General features: G+C 39.4%; 2 protein-coding genes across 2 annotated transcripts in view; one reads left to right on the top strand and one right to left on the bottom strand.

Annotated features, from left to right (window-relative positions):
• ppfia2 (PTPRF interacting protein alpha 2) overlaps nucleotides 1–3,030 on the top strand; it is a gene marked incomplete at its 5' end in the record, with an annotated part of 144,693 nt that extends 141,663 nt beyond the window's left edge. The window contains 1 exon segment of the mRNA XM_014013789.1: nucleotides 1,822–3,030. Coding sequence (XP_013869243.1) covers nucleotides 1,822–1,833 — 12 coding nt within the window.
• The window catches only part of acss3 (acyl-CoA synthetase short chain family member 3), a 37,508-nt gene continuing 29,062 nt past the window's right edge, over nucleotides 2,892–11,337 (bottom strand). The window contains exons 10-16 of the mRNA XM_014013790.1: nucleotides 7,827–7,922; nucleotides 7,654–7,717; nucleotides 5,633–5,714; nucleotides 5,275–5,397; nucleotides 5,089–5,188; nucleotides 4,818–4,993; nucleotides 2,892–3,936 (exon numbers count right to left, since the gene is read on the bottom strand). Coding sequence (XP_013869244.1) covers nucleotides 3,853–3,936; nucleotides 4,818–4,993; nucleotides 5,089–5,188; nucleotides 5,275–5,397; nucleotides 5,633–5,714; nucleotides 7,654–7,717; nucleotides 7,827–7,922 — 725 coding nt within the window. The 3' untranslated portion in view covers nucleotides 2,892–3,852. The remainder of the gene's footprint in view (nucleotides 3,937–4,817; nucleotides 4,994–5,088; nucleotides 5,189–5,274; nucleotides 5,398–5,632; nucleotides 5,715–7,653; nucleotides 7,718–7,826; nucleotides 7,923–11,337) is intronic.

The following is an 11,337-nucleotide window of genomic DNA, read 5'->3' as shown; positions in this document are numbered from 1 at the left end:
GGCCGCTGGCGCCCCACTTTAGAACTAAGAAATATGGTGTAGATGTTTAGGTGTTAACCCCTTAATGGTTGCCCCTGAAATTACTTGTCTTTTGACATTTTATTTTATTTTTGTAAGGGTGTCAAACTAAAGGTAAGAACTGGAGGAAATTGTCTCACACACTAGTTTTCAAAATAAAAGCCCCCCAGTAGCATCTGGAAACATTTAAAGGCAGAAACCACACTGTTTTTGCCCACCAGTGAAACAAAAACTGTTAAGGGGTTAATAAAGCTAAAGTTTTAGTTAGCCCTGCCCACCACTGCATTAGGACTTGCAGCACTCCTGTCCATCCTGAGTTCTGTCAAAAACCATTAAATGCTGTGTGGGTCAGCACTTTGTAATCGTCTCAATCCATGAACAGGTCTAAAACTTTTCAAATGAGGTGAAATGTTTTAAACTCGTCGGTTTTCACACCAGGGGTGTCCAAAACTTGGTCCTTGAGGGCCACCACCCTGTGAGTTTGAAAAGGTTTCTGTGCTCCAACACCTGATTTGAATGAATGACCGCAGACCAATCACTGAATCAGGCCTGTTGGAGCAGGGAACAAGCAAAACATGCAGGGCAGACCAGGATTGGACACTCTGATCTACACAAGCATATGAAAGTAGTAAATGGTTATAGCAGTGATTATTCTAACTGATCATGTTCAACAGGACAGCACCAGAATAACTCATTAATAAAAACTGAATTTCATTTCAACAGAGCAAACACAGATATTTTAGTACACTTGGTGACATCATTTCAAATCATTTACTATTGGCCCCTCCTTTCAGTTGAAGTCACATTCTAACATAGGACAGTTATTCTTCACTTTAAAAGGCATCATACTGAAGAACATTTTCAGCTCTATGTAGCTAACATTAAAAACCTGAAATATACAGTAAGATCTATGACAGTATATAGACTCTTGTGGGGAAAAATAGAAAAAAATGTCAAATTACCTACTAATTTTTGCTACACATCCCATTCACAATTACTAGACGTTTCTTCCAGTTTTCAATGTACCGGTAACCAATGTCTTTAACTGCTGTTAATTACCCTAAAGGCAATTATAGAGTAAACATAGATGTAATTTCTCACTTTTGTTTTCCAAAAACCTTTTAGCCGGTTGCATTCATTACCTATTTGTTCTAGTACGTCTGCAAGGACCACAGAGTGCATTGGGTTGAAATATGGTTCCTTAGTTTCAACTGACGGTATTTTTTCCCCCAACTGATGCAAGCAGTTGCAAATACAGAGAACATAATACAATGCTTGGATTGAGGTGAAAACTAAAACATCTGAAGAGCTTTGGTCCTAAACTCAAATGTTCTTAACATCCTGCCATTTTGGTCAAAATAAATCCTCCTATTTAGCTTAATCAATGTCCCAAAAACCAGAAAATCATCAAGTATTTTCAGGGTGTCAATTATTTCTATATGCTTTTCACAGCAACATCTCAGCATAAGCTACTTGTCGTTAGCTGTACCTAAACATTTCAGGTGCAGAGCTATAGTTGCTATAATGCTAATACTTGAAGGTTAATAGTATTACACAACTCCCAGCTGGATCCAAATGAGACGAGCAGACGTTTTGAAGTGTTCTCACATTAATTTGATCTCAACTAGATAACCTGTCAGCCTCCAAATTGCTTCATTCGACACAAAGATATACACCTTTTTTCATTAAAGGCACCTAGTTTTATACTGTATAACTAACTTGAGTGTCGATTGTCTGTCAAAGAATGCCGCTGCGGCTAAAAGCATTTAGAAACATATTAAACACCTCTATCTGCCCCCTCAGCTACAGTTCTGAATGGAGACGCTGGACGGGCCCATCTGCTGGGGAACAAAAACCAACCTGATGACACGCACTGCCAAGAAGCTCTGCTTTCCTCCCTGTTAACGTGGGCACCAGGCGCCGGTGCTAAACTGTCCTGCAGGCTGCCTCGTTCTCACCTTTTACATGTAAAGTAACTCAGAGCATAATGTACTGTGCAATTCTTCTACAGGACAATGTGTAGGCTATCTGTAAAATAATATAAATATGCCATTTTTATTATATACACAAACATCTATGTATAAAAAAAAGATATTCAGAGTTTGTGCAAAAACAAAACAAAACAAAAAATGTCCTTGCCACCTTATTTAGTGGACCATAGAATAATATATGCTGCTCTTTAAAGTCTCCATATTTCCTTGTTCCTCTGGATCATTTTGTACATATGGTTTTATTTTTTCATCGTGCTGATGATAATTATGACAATGAATCTGTGCTGAGGAAGAAACTCTGGCTGTTATGTGAAAACCCTGCCCTCGGGTGGCTCCTTCTGCCACCCACAATCTAACTTTTCTTACAAACTCGCCGTCAAAAAAAAAACAAACAAAAAAAAAAACGGAGGAGCGTTTTTTTTTTGGAGGATCAACACTGGAACGAGACAAGCACTTTCATACAACCGCATCAACTCAGACTTTTAGTAGCCAAGGACGAAACGAGAGACAGTTCCTCTGAAGTTGCACACAACGTTTCTCTCAGAGCGTTACAGAAGCAGTACACCGTCTGTGGACCCCGTCACTTGTACTGTATGTTTTTGTTAGGCGACACGTTAGCACAGCCGAGCTGGCCTTCTCCCCCCCACCTTTCAGACACCCATGTTAGCAGAAGAAACTGGACGGACTGCTTTAGCTCATTGTGTGTAGAGTGTATATGACCATGTTGAAGTGAGGTGATTTAATGACATAAAAAACCTGTTGCTTGCTGTGACTTATATTCAATGTAAAAGTGAACTTTTTTGTTTCGTTTTGTTTCAGTTTTCAGGGTTACCTACAGTACAGCTCTGATATCTGTCTTACACTCCTTTTTTTTTCTTCTTCTTTTTTTACATCTTCAATTTGCACGAAAGAGGAATCATTTTGTTTCCATTTTTTTAATTTATTACTTCTTGTACTTTGGTCAAAACAAAGTGGTGAGCAAACACGTTTTCATTGTCAATAAAAACTGTCAGTGAATTTAGTTTTCATTCAAGATTCATTTTGTTTAATAATGGTTGCTAACATAAAAAATCAGTCAAGCTAAGTTAATAGATAACTGTTGAACCATGGACAGGTAAACATTTGTCTAAACTGTGTTAGACGATGTGCAATATTTTAAAATAAGATGACTAGTTCTAGTAATCCCTACATTAATGTGGTCAAACTTATATTCTGTATCTAGTTAATGCAGTTCATTTAAACATTTTTTAAAATTTGATTAAAATACAACAAGCGACTTTTTACTGTCTTTTACTATCTTAAAGTGCCTGTGACATACGTATCCTTAAATTTCACAAACTAGTGATAATACACAAGTTTTTACCCATTTGGTCACATAACTGGCATGTTTTCTTTTGAACTTGACTCAGCCAAAGTGAAACAGGAAGTGACATCAAAGGGGAACCCTGTTTTTTTGTTTATGGAACCACTATTTGAACTATGACTTGTCTCTTTCTGAAAGGGACTCAAAATAATCTAAAGAAAGAGAATTTTCTCTTCAGCCTGTGTCGTCACCATTAAAGCTCTGTTCACATGCAGACATTCCCCTCTGACATCACTTCCTGTTACTTCACATGTGAATATCTCTATAAGCGTTCAGCTCAATGGTGTGAAATTTCATTTGCAACATATTATCAATGTTTTCTTTCCAAAAATGCATTAATAATTGTTACAAAAATTTGATGACATAGGCACTTTAAGATGTACACATTCTGTAGTGTTTTAAAGCCTAGACGTCTTATCAACAAAGTTCTGTGAAACTTTAGACTCCTCTTATCAAAAGGACCAGCTGCTCCCTGCAGGTTCAGGCTGCATGGCGTTTCAGAACCTTTTCTACTTGCTTCTCAATGTCTTTGAACACATCTGGGTCTTCGATTGTTGGAGTGATCTGTGAAGAGAAGCATTAAGAATGTTTTATTTAGTTTGCTGCAAGTATTAAATTAAAGTTTCCACCAACTTTTGGTAAAACCCTAGCCTGGTAAAAACCAGACCCTTGTACTTCACTTTGCTTCATACGAGGGTCTGGAGTCTCAGCTATGGAGAAGTGATTCTTGCTGGAGGCGTGGCTTCTGCTGAAGTTTAAAATGACTGGATCGGTTGGCTGTGAAGGAGGCTAAGCTAAGAAGCTAACCGGAAATTGCGTGCGCTATAAACAACCCTACTGAGAGAAGTACCGAGCTGAACGAGACGACTGTAAATGAGAGCTGCTGCTTTGTCAGACAGATTTAATTTAATTTGGAAGCCTTATCAACACGGACTGGCTTCATTCACTTCTCCACTGCCGTATGCTAAACTAACTAGCAGATACTTTGCAGAAAATCGACGTCATTCAAACTCCGCCTTCTGTTTGCTGATTGGCCCAGGTAAAATAAACTACAAGCAGACACTGCGCAGAAAATTGACGTTCTGTTCTCTGATTGGCCCAGGTAAAATAAACTACAAGCAGACACTGCGCAGAAAATTGACGTTCTGTTTGCTGATTGGCCCGAACAAAATGCTCTCAAAGAAATTCTTTGAGAGAAGTCCCAGATGGAGCAGTGAAGGGAAACTAGAATTGAATGGAACTGTGTAGGAAGGCAAAGGCCAGGCTAGTAAAATCCAGAATTTCAACTATACTTAGTTATACTAGAATTATATATTGAGATATACTCACCTCTTTAACTCATTTATCTATGTGAACTTCAACATAATTAAGTCAATGACTAATGAGAGCAGGACCATTAAAGATACATGATGCTTAACTTAAACTGTTCCAGAGTTTCATTCTACCTTGTAAGGTTTGCCATTGACTAGATTGGCCAAAGAAGAGCGAGGAATCTTGCCAGAACGTGTTTTTGGTAATCCATGAACAAAAAGCACATTCTTAAAGGCGGCCACTGGTCCAACTGTGTCTCTCACAAGCTTGACGATCTCCTTTGTGATTTCCTCTTTCGTCTRCTCCACACCTGAAACATAACGACGCAAACGGGCAGATCTTATCCTTCAGCCGAGGAGAGSGAGTTTCGGTTCCATCGGGTGTGTTTTCACTTTTACTCCTCACCGTTCTTAAGCACACACAGCGCCAGAGGAACGTGACCCTTCAGTTTGTCCTCCAGACCCACCACGGCGCAGTCCCCCACTGCAGAGTGCAGCAGCACCGACTGGAAGACACACAAACAGGCTTTAGGTTTGCCACAACAAAGAAAAAAAACCTTTGGGTCACATCGCCTGTGAGTTCTTCTCCTACTTCCTCTAAAGCGCCAGCAGACAGCCTGTGCCCTGCCACGTTGATGACATCATCAGACCGGGACATGATGTAGAGGAAACCCTCGTCATCCAGAAACCCTGCGTCCATGGTGTCGTAATACCCCTGTAATAAAGGAAAGAGCACAATGATGCAGATCAGATTTCTTTGAGGAAACTAAATTAGAATGTGAAAAAGCAGTTCTGCAATATTCAGATTTAAACACTAGAGGTCCGCCTTTTCCCACAAATTGCCCCTGTTCCAGTGGGAAGCAAAAATGATCCTACACATTTTATAACAATGTGAAAATYTTAGCTTTTATTAAATCAAATTGTTTTGTGAGGAAGTTAAACCGACTTACTGGAAACTTGGTGAAGTAGAGCTCTTTATATAGATCCTGGTTTTGCCACAGAGACAATGCTGCACCAGGTGGTAAAGGTAGTCTTGAGGAGAGGGAAAATGACAAATTTGTATTAAGTTTTTAAAAGAAAAGCTCTACTGATGACAGAATATCAAAAAACAAGAAATAGTTTTTCCTATGAAAAAAAAAAAAACAAGTGCATTAAATGCACAGTGCCTTTTTATTTAAGCTGCTCATGAACATACATCAACATAAAGCTGACAATGTGGACGTAATGCAGTGAAGAATGGTTAGGGGGCAGTGTTGGACAAGTTTAAAGCTTTCCATAAATAACAGGAAACAACAATGTTGAATCATGTAGTGTTATTACTTTCTAGTTAAAACCTGTTGCAACCATTTCTTAGCAGCTTTAAACTAAAGAAGCACATTTTTACTATCCTTTCATTTTCTAACTACTGAAAGGGATTCAGGACCTTTAACACTGTCCCAACCACTCAATGTGAGCACTGTAAGATTTCTTCATTGTGTATTTTATTAAAAATTGACTTTTGCTTATWGTTTTGCAGCTTTAAAGGAGACATCTGCTGTTAAAGGAGACCAWTTATGGGTCCTAGAAATGTTTATGGTATGTCTGTGGGCTATCCAGACCATGTTCATTCAATTTAATGCACAACATAATTCTCAGATTATAAAATTTCCCATTTTCTAGTTCTGCCTGCTCTGACTTCAGTTCAGAAGAGCTGTTTATGTTAATGAGCTCTGTTGGTAARGCCCTCCAAAAATCTGTTGACATTAACTCCGCCCTCCAAAGCCAGCATTTACGTTAGCATGGCTAATGATAGCAGAAGCTCCGTTGAACAACTGTATACCCTGAGTGAGACCCAGAGGCAGAGTCGTGGTCGCAGCTTCTTCTTTTTCTCCCCCTCCTCTGCTCTGCGCTCACTCTGCATGCTGTTACCAGAGCAGGGAGCAGCAGCAGTCAAAATATCTCAGAACAAACCCTAGTTTCCCACTCTCTGGCCCAACACTCTACCCATTGCCCTGTTGGAGGCTTGTTATGAAATGAGCTGCGCATTGCACAACAACAACCGTGACGGCGTTTTATTGTGAGGAGGTGGAGCTTCACCTGGGTGAGGGGCTGAACGCAGGTTCCGGTGGGTTGTCGTACAGCTTGTGACATCACAAAATGACGCAAGTATAAAACTTGTCGTTAATATACATAAAAAATACATTTACTTACAGTAAATATGCCCCTGGGTGCATTTTTTTGGTCCTAGGACTGTTTTTTAAAGAAGTACGTACCCAATGTTGAGTAAAAAAAAACTTTAAAAAGTGAATTTTGCATAATAGGTCCCCTTTAAATCCTTCTTTTTCACATTAAATCCTTCASTTGGGGTCATTATAAAGTAGAACTGCAATACTTTGGTCTGAACTCCTTCTTATTGTAACTCCACAAGCCCCACCCCTTTTCTGACGTGTCTCAGATCAACTCGCTGTGAGGCTGTCTCTTTAAATCCAAACGAGATGCTTCACACCCCACTGAATTCATATTTCCTGCACTCCTAGAGATTAGTACACAAAATGCACTYAACGGCTAAAAACGTGGATTTTGCCTGATGTGTCCCCTTTAAATAAAATCAAGGCACCATTCCAACAAGTTCTGTTGCCTCTGATCTCAATCTGCATATTTTGGAACAACTTGGCAAAGAAGACAACATTTTTTCGAATGAACTAGAAGGACTCATACAGACTTGATTCCAAAACGAGGWAAGAACAAAACACAGCTGTTCCTGTCTGTAGCAGCTTCCTCCATACACTGTAGATTGGAAATCCCCCCACCTCCCCTCAGCACCGAGTCATTACTAGCATTTAGAAAGAACWGGGAAGTGGAGCTGGGGAGTGATAACAGACAGATCGCAGACTGGAGGGGAGCTTTGGAGCAGCTTTCATCAAAAGTCCTCCCGGCTACATTTRCCCCCRCCRATCAACAGATTCCCGAATCATTTCCCGTGTCTGCTTACCTGACCACAATATTTCCAAGAGTTCTGGGTTTTACCTCCTGCATGTCGTCGTTGATCACTGTGACTAAAGAAAAACAAAAAAAGGACATGCAGTTATTAGTCAAATTGAAAATACGATYACAGTTACATTAATTGAAAACATTTAAAAATTATTCAGCATCTTTTTARCTTACCATTATAACCTGGGACAGGRTTGCCCGCCTGGCCTGCAGGTGGCGTGAGCGAGTTTCCCAACCCGATACAAGAGGCGGAAATGGCTGAGCCAGTTTCTGATCAGACACACAAGAAAGCTTCATTAAAATTCATCATAATGCATCCATGTTTCAGCCAAACCGTAGTATATTGTTCTTGAATGTTGACGTCTTTGTGTGAAGGAGCTCCTGTGTGTGTTGCTTCTGTGAACAGCTTTAACCTACYTAACACCAAAGTGTGACAGCTCCTGTGGGCTCGCCCCCCTACGCCGCGGCGGAACCACGCTCCATTTCCAGCCGTGGCTCGCCTGGCAGGGCTGCTCGCCCACCCGGCAATGGAATAGCAGAATCAATCCAACGCAGCGGGGGGGAGATTACATCAGATACAGCCTTAGCATCTGCTTTCTGTGTTACATTCATACCCCTGGTCGTCGATCAGGGTTTGCTCATCAGGTCCTCAGCACACATGCGAGAACACGGTCTGCTTTCGTATCGTAATTATTTACTTTGTATTTTTTTAAAGCACATCTAGTGTAAACAAGTTTCTGTGACTTAAGATGGCAGCCACAGCTAATRATTCTTAGCAAACACAAAAATGTCTTGAATTCAGTCAGTTTCACAACTATAGAGCTAAATTTTAGTGTGGCAGTAGCTGAGTGTCTTCCTCAATACATACTTTAGGCATTAACAGTCTGTGTAAGATCTCGCAATTTTTGAGGTTTGACCAAAAACTATCTACAACTATTTGATACAAGAATATCAAAAAGGTGGCTGTCGAAACGCATTTGGTTTTTAATCTGAATGCACTTTGACAACTATACAAAGGTCATTTTMATCAATAATGTGCAAAAACAAGGAGCAACACACCAACAGTTAAACCTTGTGGAAAGCTCAGGTCACAGAACCTCACTGTGGTTGTACAAGACAACCTGAAACCTCGGCTTCACCCACTAAACTGGAAAAAAAAGGCAAGAATCCTGCTGCTCAAATCAAACAGCTAAAGTTTCCTGACTTCTTCACAGCAGGTTTCAAAGACTCTTAAAAGCAGGAGGGTGATTTGGTTGATGAGGTCAGGTAAAGTTATCAAATGGAGATGAATCAGGAAAAACTGAAGCGCTTCGCAGGAGTTAAAACCCAACATCAACATGAGCAGATCCACTGGGTAGGAAAAGAAAAAAAGAAAGAAAGTAAGAAGGTTTAAATGTCAGGGTTTTCCAACTGGTTCCATAAATACTTGACTAAAGCATGAATTACTCATGTTCAGGTTAAATATTACACACAGCAGGGTGGTCCTAAACTGCAGGGTGAAAACTGCAACAAGTTGTGAAACATTTCCCGCTACACGGCATCCTTTTTARATCAGTTTTAAAAACGTCTTAGACGGAAGCATGCTGATCACAGTGGTGCAATGATGGTCCACYTTTCCACTACACAAGCAAGAGAACAGAGCTGGGACAATTATTTCCAACATACGAGTGTTTAAGGTGTCAAGACCCTTTATTTATTCAACCCACTCATTTATTTTATTTTTTGATTTGATTAAAGTTTGTTGCCTCGAGGCAACATTGCACCATATGATAAGAATATATATTTATTTTAATCATCAATTTCTTGAACCAAACACAAACAGATTTATTTTCCATGCATTGCACGTTTCCAATTTGATAAAAAGACATTTCCATATCCATCTGTTGCTGTTGCTCCACAATCATAAAACACAAATATGAACAAAATAAAAATAAACGATGTAATCATTTTTACAGTTTGTTCAACTTTGTATATCATCTTATGATATTCTGTTTTGGTACAATTTTGCCTCAACATGTGTTTTTTTTGTAATTTCCTACATATTTAATAACATATTATTTAAAGACTTTAAAAATATTTACTAACCACTGAATATGATTCATAGTTTTTTATGCAATCATTTGGGTGAAAATGAGTGAAAATGCACATTTATGTAAAATGAGGCTGTGTGAGGCATTCACATGAGATGAAAAAGGTAGGAAAATAAAACAATGTGCATCATGTTGTTATTGCTTTACATTTTCATTAACCAATTGAATGTGTCTCATTGTACTTAGGCTAAAATAGGCTGATGGTAACAGTACTAGAGGGTTAAAGTACATTTTTCTTGAGATTTTTTTTTTTTTTTTTGCCTATTTCACCATTAAAAAGGTTGCGGACAACCATATATTTTGGAGGACAACTTGTTTCTGTCAAGAGGTCTGCTGGAAAATGTCCTCATGTCAAACCCTTGTTACCAAGTCAGGCTTAGATTCTCATCCCAAGTGTTAGAAAATGGCCGAGAATACCACTTATGATGTAGCTGTTGAAGGAAAGCAGTGCTTTCTGAGAAGTGCTCTTAATATAATTATATGATGACATTTAAACAACTCATATTATAGTCCTGTTTTGTACTGATGAACCAACTATTAATACATACAGCTCTGACCCTGAAGGGCACAATAAGGATCTTTTAGAAGTTCTCATTGATTAGAGCTCGACCCAGTCGCTGAACCATATCAGAATGGGTGGAGTGTTTAAACCTGGCTGTTTCCAGCAGCAGCAAAGGCTCAGCTTCAAGGACGGTCAATAAGCTTAAAATCCAATTTTAAAAAATAAGATAAAACAACTGAACATTGACATCTTTGAAAGTATTCATCAAAGCTAAAAAGGCTGTGAGACTGCTTGGAATTAAATCTAAGACAAAGTGATTAGACTGGGAGACTTTAACAAGGCTGCAACAGAAAACAACCAAATGCGTAGCCCCCCCCCCCCCCCCGATGACCTAGTCACGTTCAAAATGACAGAAATCTAAATAAATACAAAACTACAATAAAGAGAAAACTGCATGAAAGTAAATAAAGAGGGTTCATTGCACGCTGCAAGCCACTCATGATCCTCAAGAATAAAAAGGCTAGGCTTTGCTATAAAGCCAGCACAGTTCTGGAAGAACATTCTTGGGACAGATGAAACCAAGATAAACCTCTTGCAGAATGACGGCAAGAAAAACGTATGGTGACGGTGTGGTACAGCTCATGATCAGCTGTGAAACACGGTGAACGCAGTGTGATGGCTTGGGCATGCATGGCTGCCCATGGCACTGGGTCACTAGTATCTTCAGAGACATACTGTGTGCTCAAATCCAGCCAAATGCAGCCAAACTGATTGGTCGGCATTTCACAATCCTAATGCTATGCCAGTGCCAATGGCCCAAAAAATAAAGCCTAAACAACCCAAGAGTTTATTAAAGCAAAGTAGTGGAATTTTATTGAATGGCTAAGTCAGTCACCTGACCCAATTGAGCATTTCACTCGTTAAAAAGGCGTTTCAACTCCATCCAAATAGATATGGACCTATCTGGTCCCAAGAAAAGATCCCTGAATACATGTTTAGACTCAAGGCATGGGACATACAGTGGTTTGCAAAAGTATTCATACCCCTTGAACTTTTCCATATTTTGTCACATTACAACCACAAACATAAATAT

This window comes from Austrofundulus limnaeus, unplaced genomic scaffold (genome assembly GCF_001266775.1).
Source record: "Austrofundulus limnaeus strain Quisiro unplaced genomic scaffold, Austrofundulus_limnaeus-1.0 Scaffold106, whole genome shotgun sequence".
NCBI lineage: Eukaryota > Metazoa > Chordata > Actinopteri > Cyprinodontiformes > Rivulidae > Austrofundulus > Austrofundulus limnaeus.
This window is presented reverse-complemented; position numbering and strand designations above follow the sequence as displayed.